General features: G+C 43.5%; 1 protein-coding gene across 1 annotated transcript in view; it reads left to right on the top strand.

Moving 5' to 3' along the window:
- The window catches only part of MCMDC2 (minichromosome maintenance domain containing 2), a gene marked incomplete at its 5' end in the record, with an annotated part of 2309393 nt that overhangs the window by 108438 nt on the left and 2187852 nt on the right, over positions 1 to 13103 (top strand). The window contains 1 exon segment of the mRNA XM_044067368.1: positions 5039 to 5098. Coding sequence (XP_043923303.1) covers positions 5039 to 5098 — 60 coding nt within the window.

Here is a 13103-nt window from a genome sequence, read left to right as displayed (position 1 = left end):
AGGTGTCCAAGTTCAAGATGCTCACCCTGAAGATGCTTCTTTTTCTTCTGCTTTACCACTGCTTCATGGAGACCCTTGACTTGAAGGTTGTATATCATCATATCATCATTGCTCATCGCTTCAGGAGATATCTAAGATTTCTTGTGTCTGGTTCATACTATGTGTTATCTGCATTGCCATTTGGGCTATACAGTGCACCTTGGGTATTTACCAACTGCCTTGTTCCAATAGTGGTTCACTGCTGGCCTGTTGGCATTCACATTTTCCTTACTTGGACAACTTGCTGGACTGTGAAGAGTCTGTATCCCATTGTTTGGAATCACTAGAGAAGGTCTTGATCTTACTAGCATGGGTTCAAGTTGAACCTTCGGAAGTCATGCCTGACACCTATGTAAAAACTTGTCTTTCTGGGATGCTTAATCTAAACTTACAAAAGAATGGCCTTTTCCCAAAGGCAAACTTCTGTCCTACCAGACAATGTTTAGGGAATTCTCCAGGAAGAGCATTTCACAGCAAGAGACTTCCTAAAAATTCTAGGACTGATGGCATCCATGATTCTTATGATACCACTGGTCCATCTACACATCAGGAAAATTCAGTTGTATGTTCAAATTTGTTGGACCCAGCATCTCCATTGCTGGTGTTGGCCTTCATCAGATGTGAATTACACTGGTGGAGAACACAGCTGAGTATTAGTCTAGCAATTACTTTCCTCCCACCTCTTCCTGAACAATCTGTCCAGATAGATTCATCTGACTTCACCTGGGGAGCTGCGTCAATGGGAGTGTAAGTACAAGCCACTTGAAGGTCCAAGGATGTATGGATGCACATCAGTATCAAAGAAATCTTGGTGGTGATCCATGCTTTAAAAGTCCTTCACCACTTATGGACTCAGTGTCCTCTCCTTGTGGTTATAGACAACATCACAGCAATGTGGTACCTCAACAAATAAGGAGGCACAAGGTCATATCCTCTGTGATAATTAGCAATGATGGCCTAGGAGCTGGCTTAATAACATTCTTTGGCTCTTCAGGTATCATATATCCCTTTAGAGCAAAATGTTGTGGTAGACAGATTAAGCAGATTCTGGGCAGACCCACACAAGTGTCAGCTCAAGGTAGTGGTGTTTCAGTATCTAGTCCAGAAGTGGGGAATGCCTCATCTGTTCACCTCCTTTCAAAACAGACAGATGGAGAACTTCTGTTTCAGACATCCTTGCAGCCACGCAATTCTCATTCCTGTGGAAAGGAATGTTCATAAATGCATTTCTACCTTTTCCACTAAGTCACAAAGCACTTCTGAAGAGTCAGAAAAAATGCCAAAGATCATTGAGCTGACCCCCTTTTGGCTCAGGCAATAGTGATTCTCCCTTCTAATGGTATTGACCAAGAGCAATTGCCACAGACTTCCTCACAGTCTGGATTTACTCACACAGTCTCAGAGGCATCTGGTGCCCTCTAGTTTGGAGAAACTTCAACTGACAGCCTGGATGATTCAACCTTGACTCTGTTTAGGTACTTGTTTCATGAGGATGTACAGCATGTGTTAAGGGAGGCCAGAAAATCTGCTACTAGGAAATATTATGTTTACAACTGGATGAGATCTTCTTAGTGGTGTATAAACAGAAACAGAGGGTCACTTGAGGTTAACATCCCTCTGGTCTTGAAATACTTTTGTGAGCTACTTCAGGATGACTTATCATATAAGTCCATTAAGATGCATTTAGCAGTCATTTCTGCTTGTCTAATAATGGATCTCTCTCTAGCTTTCTTCTCTTTTGGTAAATCAGAGTGTGGAAGTAGCATTGCATATGAGGCCCCCTCGCAAGCAAATTTGTCTTTCATGGGATCACATCTATGTCCTGGAAAAATTGACCTTACTACCCTTCCAACCTGCCACTCAGATTGATGTGAAGCTCATAACTTGGAAAACTGTTTTGCTTATTGCTCTGACATCTGCAAGAGAGTATCTGAGTTGGAAGCTCTCATGGTGGGACAACCTTACCTTATTTTCCACAGAGATAGGTTGTATTATACACTAACCCCTCTTTCTTGCCAAAAGAGGTCTCAGAATTCAGTCTGAACCAGTCTATCAACCTCCCTGTGTTTGTCCCAGAAGCTCAGAATAAAAGGGAGAGAGGATATTTCATACCTTGCATGTGCACCAGCAACTCAAATACTACCTTGACATAATGAAACCCTTCAGGAAGGCTGAAAGACTTTTTATTTCCTACACGGGGCAAAGAAGGGTCATCCTATTTCTAAGCACACCATTGCATGTTGGCTTACCACTGCTACTGTGTTTTGTTATACCCACCATGGCAAAAAGAATCTAGGCAAGATAAAGGCACATTCACCAGTGCCTTTTCCTCTTCAGTGGCGTATTGGAAATGAGTGGACTCTAAAAGTATTCTAGAGGCAGCAACTTGGCTCTCTATTCATACCTTTATGAAGCACAACAAGCTGGATGCCTTTTCTAGATCCAGAGCAGGCTTCAATAGGACAATTTTCCAAGGGTTTCTGGACATTTATCCTTTCTCCTCCCAGGTTAGGTAAGCTTTGGGTGTCTACCCAAATGCCAGTAAGGCAGTGTGTTTCTTGAACATAGTACACTTACATAAGTCCTTCTTACCTGTAACAGTTGATGTTTGCAGAATGCATAATGCCTTACTGGCAGTACCCACCCACCACCCCCCTTTTTGGATGTATATAGTTTGGTGTTTGGGTAGCTGTGGAGTGCTGCTCAGTGGCCTTTATTGTTATGGTGGTTTTTGGTGTTAGAACAGAAAGTTTTCAGGAAGCTTGTATTTCCATCTTCTCTTCTGCTGATCCTGGAAAGCTTAAAGACTATTGTCTGTGGGTTTGTTAGGCAGTTCCTGTACTACCATGTGATTGGTTCTTCACATCTACAGACAGGCAGTGGGAGGGATTCTGAGCTTTAGTAGACTGCCAGGGGTGGGTAGCAGGGCACTACTACCTGAATGCCAGTAAGGTAGTGTGCTCTAAGAATATCTACTGGTACAAGTAAGTAATACTTACGCAACTGTATTTTTTACCATGATTTTGGTGGAAGTGTTTACTGTTTCCTGCTAGACAGAAAATATCTGTTTATTCTGACATGCCTTATGGCATAAGAAAAAGAAATAAAATATTTCAGGCTACACAAAGTTTATATAAACATGCTGGAATTACACATCACTTTATGCTTCCTGCTAAAATGCATGCTGTGTAGAAGTAGTAAATGTTCATTTTCTCCGCTCTTGCTTCCGAATTGCTCTGTGTCCAGGCTCAATATAGATGGGCATAAGGAACACTTTCAGGAAGCTGAAAGGCAAGTTGAATAGTTTGCATTTGATGATGAAGTATGTATAGGGGATGACCAAAGAGATGACATTAACTTATTCTCATTTCACTGTTCAAACTATCTTGAAAAGAGTATTGTTTAGAGTATACTATATTAATAGTTATGGTGTTATAATAGGTTGGGAACTCATTAACTAATTTTCAAGATTTGGGCTTTAATAGGAAATGCTGAGCATTTTAAGGTAACACTAAATGTCACTTTTTCATTTCTGATTTTTCATTTGTGTCAGCTACTGATTCCTTGGCTTACAATGATGAAGCCTTGACTACACTCTAGATGACCTGTGATCAGTTAAGGCCTCAGTGCTACAGGATCCAAATGTGGAAGAGGTGAAAGTGAGTGGCCAGTGCCAGTTAACCCATCCAGGTTGGGGGGAGCAATAATGTAAGGTCACTCATCCTGGAGGGGGGGGGCTAGTATTTGGTCCCAGTCTCACTGCAGGGACAAGCCAATGGGTCAGACAGCAGATGTAGATGTATGCACACAGAAAGCAAGATATGTAGGTATGAGCTTACCAAAGAGTGTAAGCTCATACCCACACATCTTGATTTCTGTGTGCATGAGCTTACAAAAGAGTGCATTGCTTTCTAGCAAGGCAGAGCCATTGTGCAGAACTGCATACCCATATTTGGCCTAGTGTAGCAGGCATTACACTGTGTTTGAGAGACAGCAAAGGGGAGGGTAAGAGCAAGTGGAAATTCCCTAAACTCTCTGCCGGATGACAGCTGCCAATCCTCTTCTTTTAGTTCTGCTAGTATGTAAAACTCTTAGCCCATGGGCTATTTTCTATGTTTTTTATATTGATTTTAGAGTAAAGAAATAATTTTGGTGCAGATAATTAAAAGGACTTGTAGGAATATGGTATTCTGTTTTTTTTATACCTGTAAGAATAGAAATCCAGTTCAAAAATCACAAATTGAGGAATGCATTAAATCTAGTCATTTCAAACTAAAAACACTATCTTTCATGCCTCATACTCAGGCTGGCGGTCTGCCACGAGGTGAGCTACCTACTGTCCCAGCCCCTGCCTCTCGGTGCTCCCTCGATGCTCTTAACTGAGTGTCCCGGGGGTCCGAAGTGAATTTCCTGCTAGACAGGGGCCCAGGGAAGTAAATACTGTGGGAAGAAATAGCCAGGGAATTGTTATGGCTAGGCTTGTATAGGCCCTAGCGCCGATAGCCTAGTACCAACCTATGAACCTATACACATGCATACTTATTAAGGATCAGTTTTACCACACTGGGGTTAATGGTATCATTAGCACAAGATAGCAGTTTCAGTTTAAATTAGTTAAGGTCAATGTGTGACTCCTATCCCAGGATTTTTAAAGAATTCTATCTTCAGAGAAATGCACTTAGGGATAACATAATGACAACTATTGTACTTTCATCAAAATTACTCCCTTAGTAACAGGAAGGTGATAATTTGGTCCTTCAATTTATTTTATTTAGAAGACTGAACTGGCGATTCAAAACTCAGAACTAATTATATTTATATCATGTTGAGTAATAGTTTAATCTGATTACTTTAGTAAGAATATCAGTATTTAAAAGACATTATTGCAGTTTGTAATCTTCTGAACTGGACTAACTTTTTTTTAAATAAAAACTCTTTGATATCAAAAGAATGTTTGTCTCAACATGGTTAATGGCTTGCTTGTTGTTCAATTTTACAGGTGTGCTTTGTAGCAATCAAAACCTTGTCTTTACTTGATCAGCTAGAGACAGAATCTCAGGTAAGCAAAAATCACTGTTGACTTTGTTTTACATGTGGCCCCTCTTAAAATTAATATTATTAATACTTAAAATAGGTAACATCAGTATTGTCAAGACCCAAATGCCACTGGCCAGATGTAGCTTGCTAGTGCAACTGAAATAAATATAATTTGCATATTGCCTTGTCATTGTTAAAAAGAGATCTAATGTTATCAGTTTTAATTTATTCCTCAACAAGTGGATTTCAGATCTGACCCTTAGATCTGACTCTGCTGCCTTTTACAGCTCGTGGATACTGGAAACGCTCAAGCTCCTCCCTTACCTATAATAGGTTCATAGGTGTTTACTAGGCTAATGACCACAAGAGCCTTTTTAGGCTAGCCACGCATCCCAAATCCCTGACAGGTTTTGGTACACTTGATAAGTTTAAGCAGGGGCTTGGGAGATGAAACATTTACAAGCAGGGTCCCTGGAGATGAAACATTTACAGGCTTTTTGTGTCCATTAGAAGCATAGGTGCCAAGCCTGGGATCAATTTCCTGTTCCCCATCCAGTTGTGCAAGTTACACTTGAATTGGGATAGGGAGGAACTCTGTTTCACATGGATGGGGAGCCTGTTCCAGAGACGGGGTAGTCTTTGGGATACATACCTGCCTCTCCAGCAGGTCCTATTTATATCACAGGCAAGGTTTAAGTCTTTAGAATGGATAATTAGGGTGCCGTTTGTTTTGGCCATATGCAGAAGGTCCATCAGAGTGGGGTTGATAATGCCCTGTATGCCAGACAGAATACAGGGGTAGGGTGTTGAGGTGGTCTGCATAGGACATTTTACTTACATCCTGTATTCTTTTAGTGAGGAACCTCTGTGGACATTCCATTTATTGGATATGCCTGGTTAGGTACATACCAAAGGGGACATTGTACTCAATGATAAGTCTGATGAATACCAAATACAATGGAACAATGACTTCCTTGGACCTGGATGCCATACCTTTGTTTATAAGTTGTGCAACACAGAATGATTTCCTCATAAAAGGCTAGATTACTGTCTATGTGTGTCCCCAAGTCCCTGACAACTGGGCCAACTCTGGGTCAACTCTAAGGGGTGTGTTGTCAATATGATAGTTACTGGGGTTGGATGACTTCTAGGAGGATACTATTATGCATTTCTTGGCATTTAGTTTTAGTTCCCTACCATACCCCAGATCTCATTTTCCACCTTCAAGTACAGACGTGGTCGCTGTTAGCTCTCGCGGTTTAGTGTTGTCCTTGTGAGTTAAGTACAGTATTTATATTTATATCTATCTTTTCTAATTACATTCTATATTATATATTTCTCCCTTATCCTTCCTACACTTAGTCAGTGTAATTTAGCATACCATTGTTGGCAATGTTTTCTCCTTTGCTCTTAACCGATACCCTTATGGTAACTTCTCCAATTACCATTGTTTTTCTTTCATTCTTTCTTTCTTTCTCTCCTTTAAAAAAGTTTTCCCTTTCTATTATTAGTGCTGTATTTTTCACAAAATGGATGAAAACCTTCAGTATTTAAAAAGTGTAAAGATTTTGGCCATAAAATCTTTTTTTCTGACGCACACAATTCTTGTCTGTACTGTTTGGACCTGTCTCATTTAAAAGTGTAATGCAATATGTGTAAGGCCTTTAATCCATGGGCCTTAATACACCACAAAAATAAACTTATTTAGAAAGGTTTACTTCCAACGAACTTTTCGGAATCTATATCTGGAGTTCAAACCTCCAAGAAATTAGAGGAAAAAGGAGCCTAAAAAATGTCCATCAGATCTTTCCATATCCTCTATTCTGAACTCAGACCCCAGTACTGAACCAGCTCTCAAGGTATCTAAATGATTGGATCCAGGTAAACCAGATCCAAAGGCTAAATCCTCAGATCTGTCAGCTTCTGATAACTGATATACTTAATCAGATCTCATACACCCTGAGCCGAAGCAGCTTCCTCGGACCTGATATGTGTTTCTAGATCCTGTTCCTTCCCATCTTCGAAGACCCCTTCATTGGCCTCTTCTTCTTCTCATTCTTCCAATTGCCCACCTCTGGAGACAGTCAGGGGTCATTTAAGCCTGCACCTGAAAGCCTGGCTAGAAATTACAAAAGATACATGGGTGCAGAGGATTATATCCAGAGGTTATATAATACCCATCCCCCCTTAGCAGTAAACAAAATTCCTGTTGTTTCACCCAGTCAGAGAAAAGCTGCAGTGGTAGAAATAGGAAAGCAGCAAGAAAGAAATTCATCCAAAAGGTCCCCCCAGACCAGAAGGAGTCCAGAACTTATTCAAGATTCTTTTTAGTGCCGAATAAAATGGGACTGTAGACCAATCCTGTATCTCAGCAATCTGAACAAATCAGTTCAGTACACAAAGTTCCAGATGGTCATGTTTCAGTCCATTTTGACTTTCCTGCACAAGGATGACTGGATTTGGTCAATATATCTTCAGGATGCATACTATCATATAAAAATGAATAGACAATCAGAAGATTCCTACGCTTCTGGCTGGGAGCCAGCCATTACCAATTCAGGTCTCTGTCCTTTGGCCTCACAACAGCCCCCAGGATGTTTACCAAATGCATGGCAGTAGTAGCAGCTCACTTGGGACTGCAGGGATTCCAGGTGTTTCTGTACTTGAATGACTGGCTCATTACTGCTCCAACCAGGCATCTTCTGATAAAAGCAAGAGATTATTTGCTCCAGTTGTGCTCCCACCTTGGAATTACTGTCAATCGCAACAAATCTCAGCTAGAACCATCTCGAATATTTGAGTTCATAGGAGCCTTGTTCAATACAGTACCAGTAACAACCTCCCTTCCCATACCAAGGGTACAGACTATTCAATTTCAAGTCAAAAAGATAATCCAAAATTCTGTATCAGATTGATTGATCCTCCAAGCTTTGGGGTCAATGTCCACTGCTACGTACTGGTTCTGTTAGTGAGATATCATATGAGAATTGTTCAGTGGCTCTAGCAACTCAGTGGTCTATTCTGCACTAGCCTATGTCCACCCAGATCAGAATAACTCTTGTGGTGCATTTGCTCAGATCAGATTTTACAAGGCCACCCCTTCATTCTTCCTCAGCCCAAGGCCATAGTAACAATGGACTCTTCCCAAATTGGGTGGGGGGGGGCACATCTTGGGAAAGATAGTCCAAGGCACCTGATACCCCCAAGATGCCAGCACACATATCAATGTCCTCAAAATTAGAGCAGTATTCTTAGCATTGCAGGTCTTCCAAGACTCTCTCCCTTCCAGGACTATTGTGATTCAGATGGACAATATGTCAGTTGTATGGTACATCAACAAACAAGGAGGAACCAGATCTTACCCCCTGTATCAAGAAGCTCTGCTAGTGTGGCAATGGGTGATCTCAACCAACTGATTTCTGATAGCAGCGCACATTCTAGGCATGTCCGATGTCATAGCAGGCAAGTTGAGCAGATCCATTTTGTTACATCACGAGTGGTGTCTCAGCACAAGTATTGTGGTAAAAATATTCTGTCAATGGGCCCAACTTTGCTGCGACCTCTTTGCATCTCCTCTAACAAGTGCAGCAGGTTCTTTCCCTGATCCCCCCACCAGGAGCATCACCGAGAGACACTCTCCTCCACAATTGGCCATCTGTCTACTCTGCACTTACCCCCCAACTCCTCTAATCCCCAGGTTTCTCCTGAAACTCTGTTCTAGATTGAACAGCAAAGTTATCCTCATTGCACCATATTGGCCTCGTCAGATTGGTTCCTCTTTCTTTAGCTTCATCTAGCTCACCCACCATAGATTCCGGATCCATCCCCAGATCTCCTGTCTCCCTCAACAGGCATGATTCACTTGGACATTTCAGGCTTAAAGTTGACTGCATGGTTTCTCCACTTTCATTGATAGGCAGATAACCCAAGGTTCTCCTCCCCTGTACATCACATTCTTTTGTCTTCCCACAAAGTTTCTACAAGGAAATTTTATAGAAGTAAATAGAAAAGATTTGATTTTTAGGCAAAACAATGACACATTCATCCCTTTTCAGTATCAGTACCTAAACATTTTGGCTGCAATTTTTAATGAAGGAGATAGCTCCTTGACTGTTAAAGTACAACTAGCTGCCATTTCTGATTTTCACGTACAAGTAAATAATTCCTCCTTAGCTTCTTCAAAACTCTGTAATACCTTTATAAGAGGAACCTTTCTTCTTAAGCCCTTTTATTTAATTTTCCATAAAGACGTTATCATTATGAACCAAATTAAATTTTCTATAAAGATATGGTATCATTACGAACCAACCCATCTTTCCTTCCTAAGGTGGTGTCAGAATCCAACATCAGTCAACCAGTTTTCTTTCCAAATTTCATGAACAAAGGAGAATACATGATACATTTATTGGATGTTCACAGACGGTTATGTTTCTATTTGCATAGAACAGAACATTTAAGAAAAATCAGATCAGTTATTTATCTCCTTTCCAGAATCAAAATTAGGCAAACTGGTTACTGAAGTAACTTTAGCCAAATGGTTAGCTGATTGCATTTCCTTTGTGTACAATAAATTGGGTTTATCTTTGTCAAAGCATTTAAGGGCTGATTCAACCAGGTCCATGGCAACTTCATCAGTATTTCTATCCAGATCTTCCATGGATGATATCTGTGCAGCTGCAACTTGGGCTAATCCTCATCCCTTTATTACTCATTACAAATTGGATCTGCTGTCAAGGTAAGAGCAACCTTCGGCTCAACAATGCTCAGGAATATCCTTTCTTAGAGTCCTCCCAGGATTTAGGTAGCTGGGGACTCTGTTCCACTTGTTGAGGAATGAATGAAAATTCACAGTGACAGATAAAGAAGTTATGTACTCACCATAACATTCCACCTGTGATGTCCATTTTCATTCCTCCTCAACTCCCCTCTCTCCAACCCCCTGCCATTTTGTTTGTGTCTTCTGGAAGAATGAGAAGATACTACGGGAACCAATGATGTGAGAGTGTTCAATCTCGCCGTTTGTTCTTACACCTGGGTTCGGAGCCAATCCTCGGCTCCGTGTCGGCTGCTTGGCAAGCTCTGCATCGAGAAGAAGCTCGAGACCAACCTAACTCCCACAATCCCCCTCTGCCTTTACCTCAGATCTAGTTTGCCGCTGCAACGTTTGCATCATTTTTGATGAGCTCGGACCAGCTCAAAGCTAAGATTAATTATTTTTTTTCTTAAAGTTGACTGTGTGTGTGTGTGTGTGTGAGTAGTGTATCGAGGGTTTCTCGGTTCCGTATATAGTTTTTATATACTTTATTAGAGTTATTCCCTCGGGGCCTACCCCACCCTTTAACTTTACTGGATTTGACTATTGGATTTGACTATTTATTAGGATTTGACAAATTTTTGCTGGATTGGACAAGTTTTACTGGATTGGACAATTATTCTGGCTATTTCACTGTTTACTGGATTTGACTTTGTAACATGTCTGAAAAAGCTAAATCAGGCTTCAAACGGTGCCAATGTGGACAGAAAATGTCTGTCACAGACAATCATAGTTCCTGCGTCTACTGTCTTGGCCCTCTCCATCTGCAAGAAGACTGCTCAATATGTCATTCTTTCAGTGGAAGGGTCATGACAGATAGGCGCAGGAAACTTATGGATAGGGGTCTTCTAAAACCTACTTTTCAAGAGGCTCTGGATGCATCAGACCAGACATCCAAATCCTCGAAGGAATCGAAGACGTTGGAGCCCAGGTCATCGGCTCCGAGCTCTTCAGTTAAAGTTCGATCACCGGTTCCACAGACTTCGGGGCCGAGTGTTGAACTGTTGTCAGTTTCCGAGCCTCGAGTCTTGGAACCGGTGACAGAGCTCCCTCCCCGGCACTGTTGAGGTCGGCTCCGTCTTCGATTCCTTCGACGCGCTCTTCCAGGCCCCTCTCCGACACAGATGTAGACCGCGTGGTGCAGAAATTAATGGAAAATACGGCCTTATCCAAGCTCATCTCTGTCTCCTCCCAGTTGGTGTCGAGACTCGAAGGCCTTCCCTTATCTCCACCTGTTCCTCCTCCGAAACCTATCCAGTCTTGGAGCCGGAGAGGCTGATCTGGTGATTGTGGAGCCCTCGGTGCCAGAACCGTCTTTCTCTCGGTCGGCTCCATTCACCTCGACTCCGTCGAACGGTACCGGAGTCTCGGGCCGAAGATCCATCCTTGGATCCGGGACTGAGAGTCGGACCGATGTTTCAGTTCTGACGCTCCCGCCTCGGGGCCTCGGCTCGGATCGACTCGGCTCCGTCCTCGGGTCGATGCCTTGTGCCTGTCTCGGGATTCTTCCGATTCCTCGGAACCGGGAGATACCTCGACTTCTCGGGACCCGGGGCCTTCGACCTCATGAGGAAGGTGTTGTCTACTCAGACAACCACATCAGCAGAAACAGCTTCTCCTTCCCATAAAGGACCGTTATCCTCCTCTGCACCCACGGCTACATCTACGCGTCGAGCACCTGCATCTCAGCCACCCCTGGAGGGTGCCCCCTCTTCCTCGGAGGCTTCTTCGGATGCCCCCCCCCGAGGAAGTTCCGAGGAAAAGATTGTGTAAGAGGAGACACTTAGATTCCCCACAAGAATCATTGACATCGGACACTGACTTGGATGAGTCAGAAGGGTCCCCAAAGTCACCCTCAGAGAATGTCTCTTTTTCTGACATCCTGGAGATCCTAAAGCAGAGAGGTGATTGGCAATCCCTTCCCCCTTCTGAGGATGAGTCAGTCTTGCTGAAGGCATTCGGTGCTCGCCCTTCCTCCTCCTGGGTCACTCCACCCTTCGATGAGTTGATGGAGCTGATTGCTCGAAGGGCGTGGGAGACGCCTGACACGGTGGAGCCAGTCCCTAGAAAGCCTAACAAATATATTACTGCCCCTCAGGATAAGGCTTATCTGACAAAGGGAGTGCCAGTGGACGCTATGGTGGTGGCAGCGGCCACGAAAAAGGAGATGTCTGAATCTTCCTCATCTGTCCATCCGCCTAACAGAGATTCTAGGACTATGTACAGGTATGGGAAGCGCATTTTTAGTTCAGCGGCTTTTTCTATGCGATCCCTGAACTATTTGACCAACTATTTGGGGGCAGAGGAGGGGGCAGAGGTGGAAGACGCCGCCCTGGCGGCAGAGGGGGTCCGCAAAACCAAGGTGACAGGGATACCCCCCCTGGGAAACCTTTCCAGCACTCCTGAGAGGAGGCTCGACTGTCCTGCTCTGGAGGCAGTCGGGGGTCGCTTAGCTTTATACCCTCAGGCCTGGCAAAATCTTACATCAGACAATTGGGTAAAAAGCGTTGTTACCAGAGGCTACAGAATACCCTTCCTATTGCCCCCAATTCCGAAGAAAAGACTCCCAGATGTGCCGCCCCATCTGCGAGACCTTGCAGCTATAGAAATTTCAAAGCTGCTAGAAAAAAGAGTAATCCAACCAGTCCCAGCGGACCAAAGAGTTTTCGGAACTTACTCAAGGTTCTTTTTAGTTCCAAAAAAGACAGGGGACTGGAGGCCGATTCTGGACCTAAGCAATCTCAATACCTGCGTCAAGAAAGAAAAGTTCCAGATGGTCACGCTTCAATCGATCCTTCCATTTTTACAAAAGGACGACTGGATGTGCTCAATAGATCTGAAGGGATACTACCACATCAAAATGGCCAGGGCGTCCAGGGATCACTTGCACTTCCAGCTGGGGAGTCAGCCACTTTCAGTTTCGAGCCCTGCCCTTTGGTCTGACCTCAGCCCCAGGGTTTTCACCAAATGCCTGTCGTCCATCAACTCCTTCCTCCTTTGACTCTCTTGAGTTCGAGCCGGGTCGTGTCGGAACCGAGACTGTGGTCACCTCGGCCGAGACAATTGTCTTCGGCTCCGTCGTCGGCTCCATTTTCTTCCATGGAGGAATCTCGGCGGACTTCCTCGCCGGCTCCGAGGGGTGAGTGGCATCGGACCCTTGTCCGACCCCCTCTCCCTCGGTGCTTCCAGCTGGTGAGTTCGGCTCCGACATCGG

This window comes from Protopterus annectens, chromosome 3.part1 (genome assembly GCF_019279795.1).
Source record: "Protopterus annectens isolate FY-2018-M chromosome 3.part1, PAN1.0, whole genome shotgun sequence".
NCBI lineage: Eukaryota > Metazoa > Chordata > Ceratodontiformes > Protopteridae > Protopterus > Protopterus annectens.
This window is presented reverse-complemented; position numbering and strand designations above follow the sequence as displayed.